Source organism: Rhineura floridana, chromosome 20 (genome assembly GCF_030035675.1).
Source record: "Rhineura floridana isolate rRhiFlo1 chromosome 20, rRhiFlo1.hap2, whole genome shotgun sequence".
NCBI classification, from domain to species: Eukaryota; Metazoa; Chordata; class Lepidosauria; order Squamata; family Rhineuridae; genus Rhineura; species Rhineura floridana.
The window spans coordinates 13,173,525-13,199,257 of record NC_084499.1 but is presented as its reverse complement, the minus strand read 5'-3'; the positions used below and the strand labels follow the sequence as shown (position 1 = coordinate 13,199,257).

The 25,733-nt window shown below is 45.9% G+C and overlaps 2 protein-coding genes across 8 annotated transcripts in view; both read left to right on the top strand.

The window, feature by feature from the left end:
- ARRDC1 (arrestin domain containing 1) overlaps nt 1–5,721 on the top strand; it is a 46,476-nt gene extending 40,755 nt beyond the window's left edge. For all 3 annotated transcript variants that reach the window (XM_061603964.1, XM_061603965.1, XM_061603963.1), the window contains 2 exons: nt 677–1,091; nt 3,936–5,721. In XM_061603964.1, the coding sequence (XP_061459948.1) occupies nt 677–1,091; nt 3,936–4,000 (480 nt within the window). In that variant the 3' untranslated portion in view covers nt 4,001–5,721. The remainder of the gene's footprint in view (nt 1–676; nt 1,092–3,935) is intronic.
- Nucleotides 5,722–15,697: 9,976 nt separating this feature from the next.
- EHMT1 (euchromatic histone lysine methyltransferase 1) overlaps nt 15,698–25,733 on the top strand; it is a 147,706-nt gene continuing 137,670 nt past the window's right edge. For 2 of the 5 annotated variants that reach the window (XM_061603637.1, XM_061603626.1), the window contains exon 1: nt 15,698–15,759. In XM_061603637.1, the coding sequence (XP_061459621.1) occupies nt 15,739–15,759 (21 nt within the window). In that variant the 5' untranslated portion in view covers nt 15,698–15,738. Of the gene's footprint in view, nt 15,760–15,881; nt 16,105–25,733 lie in introns of those variants that run through there. The other 3 variants (XM_061603635.1, XM_061603628.1, XM_061603629.1) reach the window with 2 other exon arrangements.

Genomic DNA, 25,733 nt, shown 5'->3' with positions numbered 1-25,733 from the left:
TTGCTGTTTCTGCTCATACTCGTACACTTTTCTCTGTCCTCTGTCCAGGCAAGCAAGAGGCATTTTCAGAGTTTATATTTTATTTTTATATTATTATTATTATTAGTAGTAGTAGTGTTATTGATGTTATTACTACTACTACTACTAAAATTTATATCCTGCCCTTCTTCCTAGCAGGAGCCCATGGCGGCAAACAAAAACGCTAAAAACACTGGGCTCCTACTGGGAGGGTGGGATATAAATATAATGGATGAATGAATGAATAATAAAAACACGATCCCACCTTTTCTCCAAGGAGTGCAGGGTGGTGCCCAAACATGGTTCTCCCCCTCCTGATTTTATCCTCACAACAACCCTGTGAGGTAGGTTAGGCTGAGGGACAGCAACTGGCCCAATGCGCGTCATAGCTGAGCGGGTTCCAGGACACATTCTAACCAGGCACTCAAGGAGGGTGCGCCAGGGAGGGCCGGTGAGGGGTTGTGGCCTGGGGAGAGGGGGTGCGGCTTAGGGCAGAGAGTGTCCCAAGGGTGAGATCGAGAGCCCGGACCTGAAGTTCCCTACCCCTGAGATAGGTGTTTGGTCTGATCCAACAGGGCTCCTTTTTGTTTGTTGTTTTCATGCGTTATCTGTGGCTATTCCTGTTATCCTTCTCTCTCCCTTGCCTGTTCCCGTCCAGGTTTCCCTCAAGTCTCCCGAGGTTTCCGTCACCCTCCCGATCTACATCGGGAACATTGCTGTGAACAGGATCCCTCTCAGCCCGTCCCGGTCGGTCCCCCACATCCCCTCGCCCGTGGTTCCAAGCGCGCCGCCCGTCGACGAGGAGGGCACTGGCGGCTACCATCCCATGGACAACGTCTCCATCCCCACCAAGAGCCACTCGCAGCAGCAGCAGCCCTTCAGCTACGCGCCGGGCTTGAGCTTCCCGGAAACGAGGCCAGACTCGGAGCAGGGCAGCTCGCCCAGCCACCCCACGCTTTGCCTCTCGACTGGAGCGACGGTCCCTTACTACGCTGAAGGGACGGTGGTTCCGGTCCCCACCGCCAGCAACCTCATCCTGCCTCCAGAGTACAGCACCTGGGGATACCCGTATGGTAAGCAGCTGCCTGGCCTCAAATATGTGTGCCTGGCTGGTGCAGAGTGTCAAGGGCTGTGCCCTGGGCCCGCGCGGGGAACGGCTGGAGCTCATGCACGCATGCACGCATGCACGCATGCACGCATGCACGCATGCACGCATGCACCCATGCACCCATGCACCCATGCACCCATGCACCCATGCACCCATGCACCCATGCACGCACCCATGCACGCATGCATCCATGCACGCATCCATGCACGCACCCATGCACGCATGCATCCATGCACGCATGCACGCATCCATCCATGCATCCATGCACGCATCCACCCATGCATCCATGCATGCATGCATCCATCCATGCATCCATCCATGCATCCATGCATCCATGCATGCATGCATCCATCCATGCATCCATCCATTGGCGATCACTTGTGGCCGAGTAAGATTGTCTTCCAAGATAAGGTCTTTAACAGTGGGTCCGTAAGTGACTGTGGATGCCAGTTGTAGATCTACGCAGTCCCCTACAGTCGAAGGCTGTGCCCTGGGCCTGTGCGGGGACTGGCCGTAGCTCAGTAGTGGACAGGGAAGAGAAGCTAGTATAGATCAGAGGTCTGAAGCACCAGAGATGTGTAGGGCAGGGGTTCCCCAACTGCGGGCCACCAGTGGTCCTTCAGCTTCATTCATTTTGAGATCTTTTACGATGTTTTTAGTGTTTTGTTCCTTTTTTGCCTCGCACCCAGGGGTGGCCAGCCTTCTGCCAGTTGCCGACTCTCTATCTGAAGGCATCTGGCAACTTTCTCCTATCGTTCACTGCACAGGCTCTCACCCTGTGCAGGAACTACACATGGGCCATACACCCTCCCCACTACCAATATCCTCTAGATTGGTATTAAAAAAAACAGAAGGGGGTAGTGCCCTTGCCCTCGGGACTCCCTAAGGGGCTTTCCAAGGGAGCCGGGCTTTTATGCCCCCTAACCCGGCCAGGAGCTGATGCAAGAGGCTGCAAAGTTGACTGCAGTCTCTCTCTGGAGTCAGGGTCAGGCAGGGGGTCCCAGTCCTTGCAGCACTTACCAGGGACTTCAGCTGTCTCGAGAGACAGCAGCCCAGAGGAGCAGGCAAGCAAACACCCGTATGCTCAGGTACTCCTAGTGCAGGTGTTCTCCAGTCCCCCAGTGCTGCAGCTGTTGGAAGGAAGGGCAGGATAGAGGTTTGATCGATCAATCAATCAATCAATTATGATGACATTAATAATAATTAATAATGGTGATATTTATTTATTTTACTTTATTTATTTTAGTGTATTTGTACTCCGCTCTTCAGCTGAAAAGGCTCCCAGAGTGGCTGACATACAATCAATACAAGACAGTCCCTGTCCATAGACTTACAATCTAAAAAAAACCCCATGACACACAAGGGGAAAGGGCAGGGAGGGAAGAGGAGAAACGCAAACTCAGGCACCGATTCTTAAATTAGTAGTTCTTATAATAACCAGCTGTCATAGCAACACTTCAGGGTTAGAGGGAGCCTGATGGAGGTGGTGTTCCAGCAGAGCCTGATGGAATGAGCCCTGCTCCCCATCTCTCCTAGTGAGGTGAACAGATGGACTGGCCACTGCCAGGTGACACTTGAAGTAGAGGAGGCCTGATGGAGGTGGTTATGCCAGATTAACTATCCATATTGCTCTTTAATTGTATCTTTATTGCTTCCTTTACATCTCGCACTGTATTTTATTGTATTACCATTGGAATCCTAAGGAATGCACATTGTAATACGATAAAATGCAATATAAGATGTAAAAGAAGCAATAAATCTGCAATTGGAAGTCATACAGAGTCTAGCACGGTGCGTTACAATCAGTAGTGCAGTGGCAAATTCAGAAGTGCAGGGTCCCTCCATGATAGTCACACCCCCTTTCCATTTCCCCTCATCTCCCTTGCTCTTCATGTCCACACTCCACTACAACAGACGTCTCCAGGGGTGTAGTCATCCAGGGTCTTGGGGTGTGTGTGTCTTAGACCTCTTACGTTTGGGAGCCAGGTCCCAGCAGAGCCCCTATATGGTAGTATAGTGGCAAATTCAGAAGTGCAGGGTCCCTTCATGTTAGTTGTAGCCACATCCCTCCCCCCTTTTTGCTGCGTGTTTGAGAAGAAGATCCTTGTTACTGTCTTCTCCCATCACAATAGACATCCCTGGGAGCCAGTAAGCATGAAAGGGGAAAGTGTTAGCTACTGAGAAGACTCTTCTCGGCGGCTGACTCATCTCCTTTCTCTCTGATTGGCTCCAATCAGCGGGAAAGAACAAGGAAGCATGTTAGAGGACTCTTCTCAGCAGCTCAGACGCTTCCTTTCATGCTGATTGGCTCACAGGGTGCTGGAGAGACAGGGACCCTGCTCCCCAAAAAGTAAAAGATCTAAGACACACACACCCCGAGACCCTGGACGACTACACCCCTGGTTACAACTGGTACAAAAAATAATAATTCCTAAAGTCGTCTTCCAAGAGCATCGGCAATTTTCAAGTGGTCCATGGGTGGGCGTTTGGGAACCCCTGGTCTAGGAGAAGGGCCGTAGCTCAGTGGTAGAGCATATGCTTTGCATGCAGAAGGCCCCTGGTTTAACCCTCAGCATCTTCAGCTTAGGACTGGGGGAAAACTCCTGCATGAAACCCTGGCGAGCCGCTGCCACTCGGTGTAGGCAACACTGAGCTAGATGGAGCAACGGTCTGACTCCGTGTGAGCTAGCTGCCAAGATTCCTGTGGCTGCAGACGGCAAGAGCTCACGGAGCAACGAGCTGCGGACCCCAGTTTAAGAACATCTGGACTTGGGTGGCTCTCACCTTTTTCTCTCTCTCTCCCTTCCAGAGGCACCCCCTTCCTACGAACAAAGTTGCAGCAGCGCAACCTCCAGCCTGAGCAACGGCAACTAGACTTGGGTTCGGGTGTTGACGTCCGGCCTGCCGAGCTGGGGGAGAGGACAGGACAAAGCATTGCCTGGAAAGGGGGCTCTTCCCCCAGACTCCCCGGCAACCATTTTCCAGGCCATGGATGCCCTGCACACAGATCTCTGTCTTTGTGCTGTACAGTCCATCACCTTACTTGCTGCTTTATTCTCTGAGCACCCATGATGCCTTATCTTTCAATGTGTGTGGAAGGATGTGGGGTGCGCATGAATCATGTTCTCTCTCTACGTGTGCGCGATGGAGAATGTACCTATGTATATATTTTGAGTGCCACCTCTTACCCACTGTGTGCTAACTGGAAAAATGGGTCTGAACTTTTACTTTTCTTTTTAAAAAATATATACATAGGTGTATATGAGGACTAACAGTTTTTCTGCTGGGCACCCAGTGATTCGAGGCCAGTGTGCCCTCTTGTAGCAGGTCGCCCTCTGGAGAGCAGTGCAAGTACTGTAGGAGAGCTGCTATCAACATTCCTTCTTATGTAGGGTGACTGTGAGTTTTCCCTCCTGGGAAGTTTAAAAAATGTGGGCATAGCACATCTGGTTTTGAAGCGACGTAGCACCCTTCTCTGCCAACATTCACTCTTTGGCAGTCATGCATGCTGCCTAAACTCAGCGCATGTAAGTGAAAAGAGTTCCTTCTCCGTCAAGGGGTGTATGCTCCCCAAAGGTTTTGCAGTGAACAAGAAAAGACACAAGCCTTATTACCTGCCACCACCTCGAAGGCCTTCTGTCCTTTTGAATCCTGCAACATGTCCAGACCGTCCTGGCTGGCCCAGATCAGCTCCACACAACACCTTGTACTCTGAGTGCTTGTAGTAGCTACTCTTTGACTCCAAGTGCTTGTTGCAGCTACTGTTCTTCTCCCCCCCCCCCCCGGTCTTCACAACCCCTGTAAGCCACAGGCTGGAAATGACGTGACAATCACAGTTCTGTCCTAATGCTACCTCTTGTCTTCACTTTCCCGAGTGGGTCTGGACGGTGGGAAAGAAGGGAGCTTTTCAAAGAAGAAAAGTACTGTTCTGATTTGTAAAGCAAAGCTCCGGCTGTGTCTCTCCAGAGGTTTGTGGTGGTGAAGTACTTGATCCGTTGGACATGGGGACATGGCAGGCTCCGAGTCTTGTGCTGTTCTCCATGTTGAGTCCCCCTGCAGCTTTGTATCTCCTGATCAATCAAGGTTGGAGGCTGGCTGGCTATTCTTGTTTGGGGCTTCTTGCCCCCTCCTTCAAATAGACTCCCCCCCCCCTCAGCACGGCACCTTCAGAAGTGGGCTAGCCTGTTGCCCAGCGGCTAGCCTTTGCTATCTTGCTGCTATGGAACTGCCAACGTCAAAGTCATTTTAAAGGGTGGCTTTTGGCATTGTGTGTGCAAGTGTGATGTTGGGTGTAACGTTTTTCCCTGGAGTCTGATCTACGAAGCGCCACCTCCTGCGTGCTGAAGCCACCCCCACCCTGTCCGTTCTGTCACTTCCTGAGCTCCTTAGAGTTGCTGGGGGGGCGGGGCAGAGGCCAAATCCAGTAACATGAACATGAAACATTCATATTCCTTGCACCAAGTATTTTTTATAGGACGATTGATCCTTCCCTTTTCCTTTTGTTTATGTGTCTTTTTTGATCAGCTTTGTTTTAATGGTGAAACTTCAAAAACATAAATTTTAATGTATTTAATAAATTATTCTGAGAACTTGTCTGTCATTGTGTCCCTTCTCTTTTTTCCCCCTCCCCCTCCAAAACCCCCCTGCTCCATTTGTACTATACATTCAAAGTACTCTGATACCACTTTAAACAGTCATGGCTTCTCCCTCAAGAATCCTGGGAACTGTAGTTTGTTGGGAGTGCTGAGAGTTGTTAGGAGACCCCTATTTCCCTCACAGTGCTGCCATTCCCAGAGTGGTTTAACAGTCAGTCCGTCTTCCCAGGGAACTCTGGGAACTGGAGGTCTGTGAGGGGAAGAGGGGGGTGTCTCCAAATAGCTCCCAGTACCCTTAACAAACAACAGTTCCCAGGATTCTCTGGGGGAAGCCATAACTGTTTACAGTGGTATAGCACTGCTTTATCATGCAGATAGGGCTCAATTCTAGTTTACTCTTGGCTTAGAGCTGGACATACTTTTGTTTTTTCCATTTCACAAGCCCAAACCAGGCATCTCGTGGGAGCACCTAATGATGCGCAAGGCAGGGTGGTGGTGGAGTGCAGGGCATCGTAACATTTTCACTCGTCTGCACTGACTTGGATGCAAGTGTAATACATTTGAGGTTACTTGCTAGTGGGAGCTCTTGCAAAGAGCTAGAACCACAAAAGAACCTGGAAAAGCAATAACATTAGTAGTGCAACCTGTATTGTATTAGAATTAAGAAGGTACATGGGTGCTTATAGAACACAGATGCCTTATACTGAGTCATAAGAAGAACATAAGAACATAAGAAGAGCCTGCTGGATCAGGCCAGTGGCCCATCTAGTCCAGCATCCTGTTCTCACAGTGGCCAACCAGGTGCCTGGGGGAAGCCCGCAAGCAGGACCCGAGTGCAAGAACACTCTCCCCTCCTGAGGCTTCCGGCAACTGGTTTTCAGAAGCATGCTGCCTCTGACTAGGGTGGCAGAGCACAGCCATCACGCCTAGTAGCCATTGATAGCCCTGTCCTCCATGAATTTGTCTAATCTTCTTTTAAAGCCATCCAAGCTGGTGGCCATTACTGCATCTTGTGGGAGCAAATTCCATAGTGTAACTATGCTCTGAGTAAAGAAGTACTTCCTTTTGTCTGTCCTGAATCTTCCAACATTCAGCTTCTTTGAATGTCCACGAGTTCTAGTATTATGAGAGAGGGAAAAGAACTTTTCTCTATCCACTTTCTCAATGCCATGCATAATTTTATACACTTCTATCATGTCTCTGACCTGCCTTTTCTCTAAACTAAAAAGCCCCAAATGCTGCAACCTTTCCTCGTAAGGGAGTTGCTCCATCCCCTTGATCATTCTGGTTGCCCTCTTCTGAACCTTTTCAGATCATTTGTCCATCTAGCTCAATTTTGTCTACACTGACTGGCAGCAGCTCTCCAGGAATTGAAACGAGCCTCTCCTAGCCATACCTGCATGCTGCGGATTGAACCTGGGACCTTCTGCATGCAGACCAGATGCTCTACCACTGAGCTACAGGCCCTTCTCCCAATGTAAGCTTTATTTTACTTCTGGCACTTGTGGGATGAGAGAAGAGAAAGGGTCTCTACGCATGTTAACAGACCCTTGAAAACATCTCTCTACGTGGTGCACTTCAGGCTTCCACAATGTTGCCAAACATTGCGTGTGCATTTTCAAAAGGACTAGAACCTTGCTTTAAAAAAAAAAAAAAAGGCTGAATTTTTGCATTCAGTACCAAATTTTGTAGCACAATTTGAGATGATTACACAGGCAGCTCTGCTTGCAGATTTTCATTTTTCTACACAGAACCTAGCACCTGGGCAGTAAACTTTCATTTTCATCAGTGCTGATGGGCAGTTCTGTAACCACAGAGCCTGTGAGCTGCTGAATTTCAGCTGAGCTGCAAACACAGTTCTATCTGCATGCATATCTACATCAGATGTAAACACACACCAGAGGACTTTATTTGCTTGAGGGGGTTATCTTATGGTGTCTAGCTCTCCATCCTTCCCGCGGACGTGTTGACGCACTTCCGATAGTCAGCTCTTTTCTCTCTGAACCAGACATGTACCAGTCACAGCTGTCTGCCTTCCCCTGGGGGGACATGGAGGGCATTCTTCAAATATTCATACGAAGTACAGAGTAATCTTTTGAGCTTGGTGCTGTTGAGATAGATTCAGACAGCAGCTTGGCTGCTGGATGGGCCTGGCTTCTGTTTCCTGTGGTTGGAAACGCTGGGAAGTCTAGAGACACATTTCCTCTCCTTGGCCCCATCTGCACCTTACTTTTAAAGGTTTATCGCACAACTTTGAACAGTCATGGCTTCCCCCAAAGAATCGCGGGAACCAGTGGAGGCTGGGCCAGGAGGGCGACTGGGGCACTGCTCCACCAACCTCACCCTTCCCTCAGCCAACCCTCACTTGCCTTCTTTCTTGCAACCAGTCCAAGGGATAGCACTGGCTGCCAGCTCCCTCCTGAGTCTCCGCTTCCCCTGCGTAGAACTCCTCAGAGAGGAAGATAGGGACAAAACTAGAATGAGTTGGCTCCGCCCATCATTGGCTATGGCTCCACCTACTGTGAGGGCTCCCTGCCTTTTGCCCCGCCAGTCCCAGTGGGCATCAGCCACCGTTGCTGGGACCTGTAGTGGTGAGAGTTGTTAGGAGATCCCCCCCATTCCCTTCACAGACCTACAATTCCCAGGGGGGTTATACAATCAGTCCATCTTCCTAGGGAACTCCTTTTCCAACCTGGGACTAACCTTTAACCCAAACGTCCATTTGGAGACTCATTTTGTATGGTGATGGTGCTGTTGTCACGACCCACCTTAGATCAGGCCATGACCCGTTAGTGGGCCTCGATCTGCCAGCTGAAGACCAGTGGTGTGCAATGTCTGGCAGAAGCTCTCCATGGTTTCAGACAGGGAGTCTCTCTCAGCCCTATCTGGAGATGCCGGGGATTGAACCTGGGACCTGTGTGCTGTACCACTAAGGTACGGCCTTCCCCCTGAATCATTTAAAAAACCAGAAAGACCACTTGAAGACCGATATACTAGAGGCATCTCTGGCTGTTCACTACTGGAAACGGGGTTGTCTCACATAAGTTCTACTTAGAGTAGACCCAGTGAAATTAATGGTCATGGCTAACTTCCTGTTATATGCCTTCAAGTCGATTACAACGTACGGCGACCCTATGAATCAGCGACCTCCAATAACATCTGTTATAAACCGCCCTGTTCAGATCTTGTAAGTTCAGGTCTGTGGCCTCCTTCACAGAATCAATCCATCTCTTGTTTGGCCTTCCTCTTTTTCTACTCCTTTCTGTTTTCTCCAGCATTATTGTCTTTTCTAGTGAATCATGTCTTCTCATTATGTGTTGAAAATATGATAACCTCACTTTCATCATTTTAGCTTCTAGCGATAGTCCTGGTTTAATTTGTTCTAACACCCAATTATCTTTTTTGCGCTCCATGGTATGTGCAAAGCTCTCCTCCAACACATTTCAAATGAGTTGATTTGCAATGTGCAGCTTAGGCTCATTAACTTCAGTGACTGAGTGGAGCTTAGTTTCATGCAACCCCAAACGCTGAGCTAGAGTGGACCTCTGGATAAGAATGACCTGGAATCCAGGCACGAAACCGAGGGCATTTCCCAGAATGTTGCTCTTTTAGGGTGCCAGCAATCGCATACAAGCAAATTCAGGTTGTGCAACAATAACGTACCAGCAGATTCAGGTTGTGCAACAACAGGTGATGAGGAGGTCTTGTGCAGCAAACCCACTTTTGCCCCCCCAAACATTGGATTTTTTAATTTTTTTTTGCGATAAGGAAAGGAACTGGAAAATACATTAGGAAGAGTGGAATAATCCTTGCTTTGGTGCAACATCATCTAACCTCCCTGCAAACAATTTCAGAACGAATGCTCGTTAAATTCTTTCGGCAGGAGTATGCCTCTGAATGCCAGTTGCTGGAGACTGCAGGAGGGGAGAGTGCTCTTGTGATCCGGTCCTGCGTGCGGGCTTCCCAGAGGCATCCGGCTGGCCACCGTGAAAAACAGGGTGCTGGACTAAATGGGCTTTTTGCCTGATCCAGCAGGTTCTTCTTATGTTCTTAAACAACCAACATTGTCTAACCTCCCTGCGAACAAATCGGGATGACAGTTGAATAAAGAGGTTGTCCAGAAGAACATCCAAGACAACGTGCTTGCTCTGATGTGCCACTATATTGCCCACTGCACCTTAAATGAGCCATCTAGGGATGGTGATGTTGGGGAGCTGTCTCGCCGGCGTGGTGGAGGCATCTCTCTTTCCAACGGCTTTGGCTGAAGGGAAGACTCTTATTTTGGCGGCTGCTTTGGGATGAGCCATTCTGCCAAGTCACCACTGGGTGGTAGGAGCAGCTTGTTCTCTCGTGCCATGTTCCTGCCTGCCTGCAAAGGGCTGGGCTTGGTGGCCTACTTCAGACAGGAGCCAAGGCCTGCCGACTTGTGCCTTTTGTGTAAGGGCTTCTCTTTTGCCCAGAGGTCTAAGGCTGGCTCTTGAACACCCCTGTTGTCTCCTCTCTCTCTTTCTCTCTCTGTGTTCCTGGAACAATTGCATAGGCATACCCAGTTGGACAAATCCAAGTAGCTGAGGTACAGACGCCATATTTTGTGTGTGTGTGTGTGTGTGTGTGTGTGAGGCTACGCTGGAATGGGCTGTGGATGATCTGTGCACAATTAGGCTTCTATGGGGTCTCTCTCTTCTTGAGCACACATCACCTAAAATTGAACACCACCTTTGCTAATAGATTAACTGTGAGTATCATTTTATTGTTGATTTTATGCAGTTCCCCACCTTTTTTTTTTAATGTCATCATCACCATCAAGGGAAGGATTGTAGTTCAGTGGCCCTTCTCATACGTGCAGCAGACAATCCCTTATATATTCTGTACTTTGTTATCCTGAGCATGCCCAATCTCGTCTGATTTCGGAAGCTAAGCAGGGTCAAGCCTGGTTAGCACTTGGATGGGAGACCGCCTGGGAATACCGGGTGCCGTAGGCTTGGAGGAAGGCAATGGTAAGCCACCTCTGAATACCTCTTACCATGAAAACCCTATGAATACATCCAAAAAAGATGCATAGGGTCGCCATAAGACGTAATCGACGTGAAGGCATATAACAACAACAATATTGTCCTGACAAGGGATGAGGAGAACTTCAATTCAGTTCACTTTTGAAGACGAATCTATTAAATTTGCACTTCCCAAAACTATATGAGAACTGAAACACAGACGTCCGTTGAAATTTGCCCTTGTCCTCACAACAACCTTGTGAGGTAGGGTTGGGCTGGGAGACAGTGCCTGGCCCAAAGTCACCCAGTGAGCTTTATGGCCAAGTAGAGATTTGAACCCTCGTCTCAGAAACTTGAACCCTAGGTCGCAGTCCAACGCTCTAACCACACACTGGCTCTCACAGGAACACAGAAAGCTGCCTTTCACCGAGTCAGACCAAGCACCGATCTGCCAGTGTTACACCAGGGGCAGAGAACCTTTGGCCCTCTAGATGTTGCTGAACTACAACTCCTGTCAGCCCTAGCAAGTATGGCCAGTAGCCCGAGATGACATCTGGAGGGTCACAGGTTTCCCATCCCTTTGTTACAAGAACAGAAAGTGTGTGTGTGTGAGTGAGTGTGATGTATATCCATCACCACTACTGTGGCTCCTGTATTTATTTTGCTTAAAGCGTATCTGTCAGTGGTGCCATCAGGACAGATGACCAATCTGCACCGACCTTCATAAGGAAAATATTGTTTGCACAAAGAAGCCCTCAGTGGGATTCCAGAAGCTCAAGCCCTTGGCTTGCATGATTGGGGGTGGGTGGGGTAGAAATCCAAAAGAGATTAGCTCCCCCACTGCATGCTGATTAATAGGTCTGATTATAAATTTTCCAGGGGGAGCCTGTTGTTACCTCTCTCACCTAAACACATTTCTCTTGATTGGCAAAGACTGTGATGGGCATAAATTGAAACTGGATGAGTCTGTCAACAGTTCACTTTGTGGAGAATCAAGACCATCCTCTTGGCCTTGGGAAGGCTGCTAAGAGAGTTAATTCTTGCCCTGTTTGCATTGCTGTTTGCAGTTGTTTTTCCAAAGGGGCTGAAGGATGGATGTCTTTTATTTTATTTTATTTTTAACTCCTGGAAAATCTTGCTATTAATTCAAATCACTCCGTAACAAGAAGATGTGTGAGGGAGGCAGGGAGGGGATTTACAGAACATAAACCTTCTTTCAATATTTGCAAAAGGGGGGAGGATTGGAGAAAGGGAAACTCTTCCACAGCCCTATGTTTGTTTGGGCTGTAGGTTTTTTGGCACGGCATTTCCAAGCTTAGAACTCCATTCTGGCCAAACAATCAGCTGTTCCAGATTTTTGTGTGTGTGTAATTAACCCAGGAGGTTTATGTTGGAAACAAATGCTTGGGATTTTAATACATTTTCCTTCTATCGACTTCCAGTGCAGTTCTGTGCTCTCCTGCAAAGGTTTCATATGAATAATTTCTGCAGGTTTTTGTGGTATTAAGAGATTTCTATATTGCTCTTCACCAAAAATGGTCATTGACACTGGGTGGTTTATTAAAAAATAAGATAACATGAAAACAGAGTAAATAGAAATGTTTAGATAATTCTTATAAATTACGTAGGGTGGTATAGTCAATGCTTGCCCTACTCAGAGTATACCCACTGAAGTTAATAGACTGCAATACAATATGTCCTTATATGGAAGAAAGTAGTATTGAACTCAGTGGGACTCCTCTGAGTAGACAAGTATAGATTGCACTGTTAGGAATTTAAGATTCCTTAATTTCAATGGGTCTGCTCTGAACAGGACTTAGTTGACTGCAGTCTATAATTAACAACATCATAACAATGACAACCCATCTGCCTCCAAATGCCCAGCAATAAAGGTGGTTTTTTCCTTCTTGTCGAAAAGAATATGAGGTTGGAGAGAGAGACACTGCAGTGGGGAGGTCATTCTACAGACGCGGAGCCATCGCCGAAAAGTCTCTTCCATAGACTCCAGCGCTACGTACTCCATTTAACGCAAGAATCACCAGAAAAGCCTCTTCTGTTGACCTTAGTGCATGGGCAGGTCATTCTGCTGTGTTCTAATGTTTGAAGAATTTGATCGTGTTTTAAATGTATTTATTATTGTTTTACATTTTGGGATTTATATCCTGAAAGCCAGGGCTAATGGTGGCTGGTCCACCAGTGCCCCAGCAACCTCAGCTTGCTCCCATCTGCCTGCTTGCTTTTTTATAACCAGTTCACGGGGTGGCCCTGGCTGTTAGCCTCCTCCCGCCCTTGTAGAACTCAGCAGAGAGAATGAGGAGGATCGGGACAAAACTAGAATGAGCTGGCTCTGCCTGTCATTGGCTGTGGCTCCATCTACTGTTGGGCTCCCTGCCTTCCGCCCCACCATCCCACCACTGTGCAGGACACAAATGACTATAACGTTCTCTTTTAATGTGTTTCAAAGTCTTTTGTTTTTAAGATGTTTTAAAGTGATTTTAATGCTTTTCGTCGGCCACTCTGGGCTCCTTTTGGAAGGGCACAATATAAATTTAGTAAATAAATAAAAGAATGCCATATTCTCAGAAGCACGTCCTATTGAGTTCAATGGGACTTACTCTCATAATTATACGATTGCAGCCTTTGGATCTACATTATATCCACAACATTTGAGTTAGAAACTGGAAAAAAATTGAAGTCTTATTTGCCCGAGGATGCGGAAGAGATGAGTACAGCAATTTTGGATAACAATTATTTGAATAAGGGATGTTCTATGTACATAAGAAGAGCCTGCTGGATCAGGCTGGTGGCCCATTGACTCCAGCATCCTGTTCTTGCAGTGGCTTGCCAGCAGGACCTAAGCGCAAGAGCATTCTCCCCACTCTTGGTTTCAAACAACTGATATTAGAAGCATAGTGGAGCTATGAGATAGTGGAGGCAGAGCACAACCACTGTGGCTAGTAGCCACTGATAGCCTTATCCTCCTTGAATTTGTCTAATTCTCTTTGAAAACCATCCAAGTTGGTGGCCATTGCTACCTCTTGTGGGAGAGAATTGCATAGTTTAACTATGCACTGCGTGAAGAAGCACTGTCTTTTGTCTGTCCTGAATCTCCTAACATTCAGCTTCGTTGGATGACCGTGGGCTCTAGTATTACAAGATAACTTTTCTCTGTCCACTTTCCCCATGCCATGCACCATTTTATACACCTTTGTCATGTCACCTTTTCTTGAAACTAAAAAGCCCCAAATGCTGTAACCTTTCCTTATAGAGGAATTGCTACATCCTCTTGATCATTACGATTGCCCTTTTCTGAACCTTTCCAAACTCTGCAATAGATTTTTTGAGGTGCGGCAACCAGAACTGCACACTATGCTCCAAATGTGGCCACACCATAGATTATAACAGCATTATGATATTGGCAGTTTCATTTTCAATTATTTTCTTAATGAACCCTAGCATGGAATTTGCCTTTTTCACAGCTGCTGTACACTGGGTTGACATGTTCATTGAGCTATCCACTACGACCCTAAGGTCTCCTTCCTGGTCAGTCAATGCCAATAGAGGGATCATACATTTAAAGCACGTCTTCCCCAAAGAATCTTGAAAACTGTAGTTTATTTCTCTCACACAGCTACAATTCCCAACACCTTTAACAAACTACAGTTTCCAGGATTCTTTGGGAGAAGCCATGTGATTGGAATTAAAAAAAAATAAATCAAATCTTGTGCCGTCAGAAAAAGCACTACGTTTTAAAATATCACAACCCACCCACCCCAGGATACTACACATGAGTAAACATTTCAGAGGCTTGATACCATCTCAATATGATTTCATTTTGGGGGGGAAAATAAACACCTGTGCCCTGGATGTTCCTTTCATTGCATCACGTGTCCAGGTTAGATGTTCCAAAAGGTTGAATAGTTCCTTCCCAGATGTAGAATACATCCTTTACAATATGGAAAATTATATTAGTTGCTACTTTCCTTCTTTGTTTCTTGTTATTGTATTTTGACGTTTTTTATGACAGCATTATTAGAACCCAGAAATATTTATTTATTAAATTTGTATCCCACCTTTCCTCCTAGAAGGAGCCCAGGATAGCAAATAAAAACACTAAAAGCACTTCAAAACAAAACAACACATCCTTAAAATATTTTGACAAAATATCTTAATAATAATTAAACAAAGCTTTAAAAACATCTTAAATTCCAACGTAGGTTGGAATAAGGTTTCTTTTTAAAACTTTTGTTGAAAGAGGAAGGTCTTCAATAGGTGCCAAAAAGATAACAGAGATGGTGCCTGTCTAATATTTAAGGGGAGGGAATTCCAAAGTGTCAGTGCTGCAACCCTAAAACCCGTTTCCTATGTTGTGTGGAACGAACCTCCTAATAAGATGGTATCTACAGGAGGCCCTCACCTGCAGAGCGCATTGATTGGCTAGGTATATAAGAAGTAACATGATTTTTCGGGTAATCTGGTCCTCCTCCTGGGAGAAAGGGCAGGATATAAATTTAATAAATAAACAAACAAATGAATTTGGGTTGCCCTTTTCTGAAACTTTTCCAGCTCTATAATATCCTTTTTGAGGTGTGGTGACCAGAAATGTACACAGTACACTAAATGTGATCACACCATAGATTTGCATATTTCAGGTTTTTAAAATGCACTTTGTACCCTGTGCAAAGAAAGCAAGCAAGCCTTAATTTGTTTTATTGTATCTTTTCTCAACTAGTGCGCCCAACTGGTTTCTCCTCCATCCCTGGGCATTCCTGGCCCAAAGCACTACGGCAAAATAGTTTCGCGGGCGCCGCCATGACAGCCGAAACGGGCCAGTGGGCGGCGCCATGCTGCTGGTGGCGCACGCGCAGTGAGGCCCCTTGGAGGCGCGGTGTCCACCCTCCCGCGCAAATGAATACAGAGGGCGGGGCCGAGGGCGGGGCCGAGGGAGGGGCGCACGCCGGAGAGCATTCGAAAGGCGAGGGGAAAAAAAAGGTGGGCGGGGTTACGCTCTGGGGCTGATCCGGCCATGGCCACAGTGGATGCCGAGGTGAGTGCGAGCGCCGGCCGCGTCCACCTCTCTTTAAGGCGTGGGGGTGAGGGGGGGAAGGCAAAGAGGGACGGGGGATGGGCCGCGAATGGTACCTCCCAAAGTGAAGCACGTTCTAAGCGCCGAAGCTTTTGCACACGCTTTCCTACTCCCCGTCCCTTTTCTTCCCACCCCCGCGCCGTCCCATGGTTCGGCCCAGTTCCTCCAAAGGGAAGCCAGCGCGGGCCGCTCCCATTGTGTTGCGAGAGGGGGGAGGGTTGTAAGCGGAGAAGGAGGGCAAACGAGAAGAACCCGGAACCCTGCATAGTGAACACTCTCCGCCCGCCCGAGTCGCTGCAGAATCAGGTGAGCCATGCAGGTTCCGGGGTCCCATAAACCGCCGGCGGCGATGCAGAGTCCTGGGTTCGGCGTGGCAGCTCTCCAAGCCCATTTGGCGTTCCGCCATGCTCGGTCTGGGGCCTTGTTGGAGAGGCGGGGCCAGTCGAAGGGGGAAGAGGAGGGGGAATGGATAAGGCCACGCAGGGCTGTTTATACCTCATTCAGGGCGCGGGGCCTAGTGGCTGTTATGAGCTGTCCAGGCTGCGGGGCTTACAATAGGTCATGGAAAGGAGCTGCAAGAGGCATTCAGTTCAATGTTGTTATTGTTAGTATTAGTATTGGCTGGGGTTGATTTGGGGCTCCCTGCATCATGTCTCCTGAAATTATTACTGCTGGGGATCGTGGTGGTGGGGAAACTCTTTCTTTTAAGTGGTGGTTATTATTTTTATCCTTCAATTAGAGATTTTAATAGGTGATGTTTTTATAGAATAAACTTAGTAAAGCAGCTAATACCATTTCCATCCAAGCCCCCCATTAAAATAACTCATTAGAGAGTCAGTGAATTAATTAAAGGATTAATTTCCATTGAAATCTGCTGTTACAGTTTTTTTTAATTAAGTTAGGTTTTTTAAAAAATAGAAGGAACATAGCTCAATTCTATTTATATTTTATAAAGTAAAACAATCAATCAATGAATTTAAAACCTAGATTGAATCCATTTCCACTCAAGATAGTCATTAGAGATTTTTTAAATTTAAGTTTTAAGGTTTTAATAGAACAGACAGATAAGAGGTCAATAAAATTTCCATTCAAGTCTATCATTAAAATAAGCAGAGATTTTTTAATGAATTCTTTTTAAAAATACAACAGATTGAATCCACTTCCCTACAGATATGTTAAGAGTATTTTTATTTTAAGTTTTTAAAAAAATAATTATTATTATTTCAAAACGTGAGGCAGTTTACAATCCAAGAAAAGAAAATTACAATCTGCCTGTTTCCACAGTGGCCAACGAGATGCCTTTAGGAAGCCAGGACCTGAGCTCAAGAGCACGCTCCTCACTTCCAAATCCCAGCAATGAACCCCTTGAACCCAGAATTCTCAGACAGAGACCCAATGTTCAAACCTCTGCCTTGTCTGTTAATTTAATAAATAAGATGGACAGCAGAGGATGGCAAGCAGACTTGTTAAGTTGACTACTAGAGAGTGTTCCAGAAAGGGAAACATGTCTGCTATTTTGTTGCCATTTTTTAGATGAAGCTGCTATTGACCTGGTTGGAAATAATTAACGCAGTGGTGCAGCATCCAACTCAAGTTTTGCCAGACTAGGGAAGAAAATGTTAAAAGTTGCCTGGCTGCAGGCAACTTGCAGGGGAAATTATCTGGCCATGGAAGACAGTACATCCTTTTACTAGTAGAGTTTGCAGAATTTCCAGCCATGAGGAAGCTTTTTTTGGGTGTCTTCTCAACATTCCCATTTATAGAACACTGAAATGCTGAAGGAGATGCCTCATCTAGATGCCAGACCATTTGAGAAAATGATGTTTGCTACTTCCTTGAATGCACAGTTGCAATTAACCTTCATTTTCATAATTCTGAGCATCTCCAGAGAAGAAAGCACAGCTTTTAAATGTACCTCCAGGGACAGGAAGTTTCACACATACAAAGGATGTCTTTTGTCTGCCTTCCCACAGATATTTGTGCAATTTGACTGTAATGAAAAAAAAGTGGGCAGGTACAGACATTCTGATAAAACATGAGAGGTGTAATGTTTTTGGAAGGGGCTTTGGTGGTCTCACTGGATGACCCTCTCTCCCCCTTGAAAAAGTCAGAGGAGGACATGGGGGGAGACCCCCACCGCCAAAGTCATACGACAGCCCTCTGACATCCTGACCCCAAAGCCAGATTAAGGTCGCAACCACCCCATACATTTAAAACACTGTTATTACACTTTTAATGGCTGCCCCAAAGACTCCTAGGAATTGTAGTTTTTTAAGGGTGCTGAGAGTTGTGGGGAGAGCCGTCATGGAGCTACAGTTCCCAGCACCCTTAACAAATTTCAGTTCCTATGAGTCTTTGGGGGAAGCCATGATGGTTTAAGAGTGCTTTAAATGGATGGTGTGGATGTGACCTAGGAGACGGTGTAATGAAGGCCGAGTAAACACACTTTTCCCCCTCTTTCTGTTCCCCTCACAAAAGTGGAACTTTCACCGCCCCACACCCCAATAGCTGATAACAAGAGGTGATCAACGAACACAGGAGAACATAAAGCAGGGGCAGGGAGTGAGGTGTAATGGTTAGGGTGTCGGACTATGATCTGGGTGACCAGGGTTCGAATCCCCACTCAACCATGAAGCTCACTGAGTAACCTTGAGACCATCACTCTCTCAACCTAAACTACCTCCCAGGCTTGTTGTGAGGATGAAACAGGGATGGGAAAACCATGTATACCACCTTGAGCTCCATGGAAGAAAAGTGGGATATAAATGTAATAAATGATAATAGTCAATGTGGTGGCCTCCACATGTTGTCGGGCTACGATTCCCATCAGATGCAACCAGCATGGCCAATGGCCAGGGACTCTGGGAGTTGTAGTCCAATGACATCTGGGGGGCACCTTGTTGGCTACCGCAGGCATAAAATATGTTGGAGGTATAGGGGCATACATGCCACCCCCATCCCCAATGTCTCTGTCCCCACTGGTTCCCAATTGTGAACCAGGCCAATGAATGGGTTGTTGGTTTCTCCTTAGTATTTATTTCTGTGGTTGTATAATGGGCCCTCACCGCCCCTGCGCATAAGCCCATCACCTTTTGATTCATTCTTTGGAAACTGAGAGGAGCTTAACTGGTTCATTTCCTGCAGTGCCTCTGGGAAACCAGAAAGGTAAGTTATTTCACGGCACGTCAATAAGATCATATCCTTAAATTCTACCTTAATTATGCTGGGAAAACTTTGCTAGCAGCCTAAGAGAATTAAGAATGCGACCCTGTGCACATTTACCTGAGAGTAAGCCCTATTAAACACAGTGGGACTTACTCCTGGGTCTTAATTGTGCATAGAATTGTGTTGCACAGGGAATATTTATTAAATTTGACAGCGCCGGTGTTTAGATATCATTAAGTATGGCTGCATCTGCACTTTACATTTAAAGTACAGTAGGGCCCCACTCATACGGCGGGTTACGTTCCAGAGCCCCGCCGAAAAGCAAAAACCGCTGAAAAGTGGAACTTATTGAATAGAATGGTGCGTGACACCCAAAAACTGCCGTAAAAGCAGAACAAGCGCCCTATGAGTGGGGCTTTAGTCTAATTGCGTCTAATTGAGACCGCCGCATTAGCGAAGCGCCGTAAAGTGAAGCGCTGTAAAGTGGGGCCCTACTGTAATGTTATACTACATTCAGTGCTTATGGCTTCCCCCAAAGTATCCTGGGAATTGTAGTTAAGGATGCTGAGAGTTGTTAGGAGACCCCCCCATTCCTCTCACAGAGCGACAATTCCCAGAGTTCCCTGGGAAGAGGGATTGATTATTAAAACCACTTTGGGGATTGTCGCTCTATGAGGAGGAATATGATGAGAGTTGTTAGATCACCATTAACAAACTACAGTTCCCAGGCTTTACTGGGGGAAGCCATGACAGCTTAAAGTGGTACAGTAGAGTTTTACATGTATAGGGCAGATGCAGCCTATATCACAGAAAAGTGGGCCTCATAGGCTGCATGCAGAATCAAGTACAGGCGGGCCCCGCTTATACGGCAGGTTCCATTCCGGACCCCCGCCGTAAAGCGGAAATCGCCGTAAAGCGGAACCCCATTGAATATAATGGGGCAGGTCACACGAAAATGCTGCGAAAATGCTGCAAAAGGGCAAAATCGGCTTTAAAAACAGGGAATCAAAGCCGCTGCATTAGCGGAACGCCGGGAAGCGAAGCGCCGGTAAGTGGGTCCCTACTGTAGATCAGGGGATGTTGACTATTTTTTTTTTAAATATAGGGGTTAATATCAGTAATAGTTGCCATTTATTTTGTCCTTTTCCTAATTCTGTCGTAGCTAATGTTTGGGGCAAGCAAAAACTTTTCCTCCTTTTCAGCTTTCCTGGCGAAATATTGCACAACAATGAAATGGCAACTATTTTTTGTATAAAAAGAAGGAAGTCAACATCCATGATTTCTAGCCCGCTTGTAAGTGGGGAAAGGATTTGTTTGAGTTGGTATTTTAACATGGGTGTGGGGATTTATGTATCGATTCATTTTATCTCTGTTTAGGCAGGCGAGAAGAGATGGCCGTTGTCATGTAATAGCTTATTATTGACTGATTGCCCAATTAGGCCAATGTGTTTGGAAACGGAAATCCATAGGAATCAATCTCTTCCTTTAAAAGAGGGAAACTTTTTTCCAAATAGGGATTGATGGGTCAGGTCAGCTCCATATCTGATGTCCTAACTTCTAACAGACTAGATTTTGGGGTGGGGTGGGGTGGGGCCTTGGCGTGGTGCTTATGATGGCCCCCCAACACCCCTCCAAACAGGGCCCAGCTGTATTTGGACTATGGGTTGTATTCAACTATGGCTTCCCCCAGAGAAAATAGGGATCTTCTTACAGCCCTCGGCACCCTTTGCAAACTACAGTTCCCAGGATACTTTGGGGGAAGCCATGACTGTTTAAAGTAGTATGGTACCGCTTTAAATGTCTAAGGCCTTAGTTTTATTCAGAGTAGGCCCATTTTAAATCAGTGGACATAAACTGGTCATGTCCATTAATTTCAGTGGGTCTACTCTCAGTAGGACTAACATTGGATGCAACTCTGTAGATCCATGAAATCAGTAAAAGCGCATCTGAGCCTGAATGTTTTTGAAGGCTTGGGAAGTAAATCATAAATCATAGAGTTGGAAGGGGCCTTGTAGGCCATCGAGTCCAACCCCAATAAAACAGTGGACTGTAGTAAAGGGACATTAAGGTGGGCTTGGCCATTTTTTATGGAGCTGATAAATATTGCATGAACTCTGTTTCTGAAATGGCAATTTTTACGTCTGCTGCTGCAGTTCTCATTTCATGAAATGGATGCGAGGGCTGAAAGCAAAGAGAGAGAGAGAATCTGGTGTGAGCATGCTCAATGGAAGACTAATCCTTCAGAGAGAGTTGGAGAGTTAAGCCACTGTGTTTCTCTGCAGTTGACTGCAGTAAACAAGCGCTTCAACGACAACATGGGGGAAGAAATGAATGAAGGTACATATTGACATATACTGTGCATTTCATTTCTTTCTGCATTTCTCCTTTTGACCTGGAGAGCTTCAAAATGTCTGTCTGTCTGTCTGTTTAAAGTCAGAAGCTGGTGAAAGATCAGTGGCTATATTCTCAAGTGTGACCTTTACAATGTAGTTGTCTTTGTTTCTAGGCCAAGCTAATCCTATTTTATAGGAGGCCGTGCTGACATTTTCTAGATGGAAGCAGTGCAGTCAAATGCAATGTCGAACGAAAGCTGCCATCTTAATCACACCAACAGTGCAATCCTAACCATGTCTGAGCAGAAGTAAGTCCTATTAAATTAAATGGGGCTTACACCCATTTAAGAGGGGTTAGTACTGAGACTTAGGCCCCCATCTGCACTATACATTTAAAGCAGTATCATACCACTGTAAACAGTCATGGCTTCCCCCCAAAAGCATCCTGGGAACTGTAGTTTGTTAAGGGTGCTGAGAGTTGTTAAGAGACCCCTATTCTCATAGAGCTACAGTTCTCAGTGGTTTAACAGTCAATCCCTCTTCCCAGTTCCCAGGGTGCTTTGGGGGGGAGCCATGACTGTTTAAAGTGGCATGACACTGCTTTAAATATATAGTACCGATGGGGGCCATAGAATGAAGTAAGCCGCATTGAACCCAGTGGGACTTTCCCTCTGAATAAATTTGCATAGGACTGCACTGCACAGGGCTTTTTTAGCATGTGCCTAATGGACAACGGTTGGTGTTGTCGGGGGTGCTGGTAGTAGTTTACACTTTCCCATTGTAATCTAATGCAATTTCATGATTTGAAATAAATATATTTTTCCCTTAGAGCGCAGCCGACAAATGTTGGCTGTTAGGAAAGCAATCCAATTTTTGCTTATGTTTGATGAGATTCAAACATATTATTTGAATGAGTTGAGAACAGCTTAACAGGGTATTCATTTCTCCTGGGCATGCTGAGGAGTAGATGGACTCAGCCTTTTGAAGATGAGATTTATTTATTTATTTATTTATTAAATTTTTATACCGCCCGACTAGCATAGCTCTCTGGGCGGTGAACAACAAGCAATACAAATAAATACAATAAAATCCGATAATACCATACAACAACAGTACAGAGAATGAAAGATCTAAAAACAATTACAACACACTTTAAAACTGAATTAAGTTAGATTAAAAGCTCTGGAAAAGAGGAAGGTTTTAACCTGGCGCCGAAACGACAGCAGCGTTGGCACCAAGCGAACCTCATCGGGGAGACTGTTCCACAGTTCGGGGGCCACCACTGAGAAGGCCCTAGTTCTTGTTACCACCCTCCGAGCTTCTCTGTGGGTTGGAGCTCAGAGGAGGGCCTTCGATGTAGAGCGCAGTGTACGGGCAGGTTCATATTGGGAGAGGCGTTCCAACAGGTATTGTGGTCCCGATGAGCATTAACGTGGATCTCAGGTGCATGAAAGTTTAAAAAATTAGACATTTTTATAGTTCCAGATTTCCTTTATTTCTTCCTGGTTTTGCGTTTTGGAGATTCTTTGCTATTATTTTCCCAGCATGGCTTGCTGGCATTTTCATTCTTTCTAACTCAGGGTTTCTAGGAATTAAATCTCCAAGTAGTGGGTGGATGTATCTATAATAACAGTAACAACAACAACAATTATCTTCAGCCAGACTTGTGAGACAAAACCATATCCTCGGTGTACTTTTCATTGTGCAGTTTATATATAAGTAGAGCTACAGGGTAGTCTTTCTAGGACATTGCCGCAAATTGTCACCCATACAACGTCCTCAAATTTCAACCAGTTACCACTTACTATTTTCCTTCTAGAAACAAAAAACCACCTGGGCATAAAATGTCCCAGAAATTCTTTGCGGCATGTATAAAAACACCCATTGTTTTTTCATAGAAAAATGGTCAGGGATAGGTCAACAAAGAGCTTTGGAGTCAATGCACAGAAACATTCTACCATCTCTTAATAATTGTTTTCTGTTTCTGTGTATTTGGGCATTGTCAAACACATACCTTTTGACACCACAGACACAAACTGGGGTTAAGATATCACCCAACTATACATTGGAAATCTCATTGGGATACAAATTATACCCCAAAACCATTAGTGTGATTTTTTTCCTCAACGTTGGATAGTTAAATTTGTATGCTGCTTGTCCATATAAATTTTCTCTAATGTACTCAAAGCGGATCACAACAGACATAATGCAAATAATACCTCATTACAATAATAATCAAATATGGGTAAATCAAATAACTCAGTTGGATCATAAGACAAATTAATAAGACAAACTATTGATCAATTAAATTATCTCAATTAATAACAAATAATAATCATTCCAGTGTCATCCTGTTTCTAGCACATGTGTATCTGAATGTAGCCACGTGAACATTAAGGAGCCATTTCACATTTTGCAAGAGATATTACCAGTTTATCCCTCTTTTTCTGCTGTGAAATGTTGGTGGCTACATTGTTGTAATCTCCAGTCAATTAATATTTGCTATATGGGTGGAAAAGTGAAATTGCACTTAGATCACGTCAATACACAAAGGGGTTCCCCCTCTGCTAGCATTGCAGGCCTAAGGCAGGGGTGTGAAACCTCAAGCCCAAGAGTCAAATGTGCCCCTCCAAGCCTCTCTATCTGGCCCTCAGAACTCTTCCAGGCCACATCCGCTCTCCTCAAGCCACACCCCTCACTAGCCCTGCTTCACCCCCCAAGTGTTTTTTTCTTTTTGCGTAGTTGGAATCTGTCCTTAAGTTCTGAAAATGTCTCTTGCTTGTCTAGACAAGGATGGAGAGGGGTGTTTTAGTGTGTGTAGAAACTAGCCTACTGTACAAAGGTAATGTTTACATTTGTAGGAAAGGTGGGATATAAGTACAATAGATAACTTTGTTGTTCTGCCCACTTTAGCCTCTGGCCCAGCCACCACTGGCATGTGGCCCTTGGAAGGTTGTGTGGCCCTTGGGCTGAAAAATATTCCTTAGTCCTGCCCAAAAGGAAAGCCAACTATATTTCAAGTTTAAGGTCATTGTTTTTGAAGACATAGTTTGTTTCATTCTGGTTCTTGATAGGGGAGGTAAAAGTCATGAGGCAATCCACTTCTAATGAATCCTTCTGGGAGATGATGAAACTGAAGTGAGCTGGTTGTCAGCTAAATATGCTAAGAGATTTGGGAAGGGAAGGGAAGGGTATTCAGGGCGATAGTTTTAGCATGAACCAGTGGTGGTTGGTGCCCATTGCGCCTGGTGAGGTGATGGACTGGGCACAGGGCAGGGCACCTAATGGCAAGTGGAACTAGGGTAGACAGAGCTAAAGATCACAGGCACAGCACACTTGACAATCATGCAACTGCGATTAGAGAGAGAGAGAGTGTGCAGCTGAGATGGGATGTTGTGTTTTTTCTTTCTCTGATTAAAATATGAGAATAGATCAGAAGTAGAAAATAAAATTTGAAGTTTGATTATGGAAGAGAATGTTGTCAAATTTTGGGGAGTAAGTGCTCTTGCTAGTTTGATGCACCAAAGTTACAAGAGCTTAAGTTAGTTCTTTGCTGCATAAACTGCGAAGGAAAGAAGCAGAAAATGAGGAAGCTGCTTTATACAGTATTGAGTCAGATTATTGGTCCATCTAACTCAGGATTGTCTAAATGAGAGATGGAGAAGTTATATCTCTGGTCCATAGGCTTAATTAGGCCTGGCACAGGTTCCAGTTCGGCCCATGAGACTGTGTCCATAAAACCATGCCCACCTGTGGAGATGTGGCTGCCAATGCACCTTTGGGAGCCTTAAAGTGTGCTCCTGATTGTCCATTGGCAAAGGTTGCTTGTTGTTGCCACTAGCTAGGATCACCTGCGCTGCCGAATTCCCCACTGAGAACTCTGTAGCATGGCTGATCCCTGCAGAAAGCGGAGCTTGAAGCCAGTGCCTGTCACCTGATAGGTGGTGACTTCAAGCCAGCTGGGGCTGGCTGTGTTACTGAATTCCCCATGTGTCACCTGGTGTCATAGTGATGCCAGGTGATTGACAAGCTATGCTAGAGCATTTATATTTTTGCCCTTCTAGCGTAAATAGACATTTTAGAGCAACTTACAGCATAAAAAACATTTTATGGACTGGTTACCTGTTTCCAGACGCAATTTAAAGTGCTGATTTTGACCTTTAGAGCCCTGACCATGGAATGCTCTTCCCAAGCTGACATGCCTGGTGCCATCCTTGGCAGTCTTTAGGTGCCAGGCTCTTTCAGACGTTTGGTTAATGTTGCCTCCTACATTAGTGCCCATCTTTCAGTGGAGAGGGTAGGACCTGATCATAGAATCATAGAGTTGGAAGGGGCCTTGTAGGCCATCGAGTCCAACCCCCTGCTCACAGCAGGAAATCCACAGCTAGAGCATCTCCCGCAGATAGCTGTCCAGCCTCTGCTTGAAGACATCCAGCG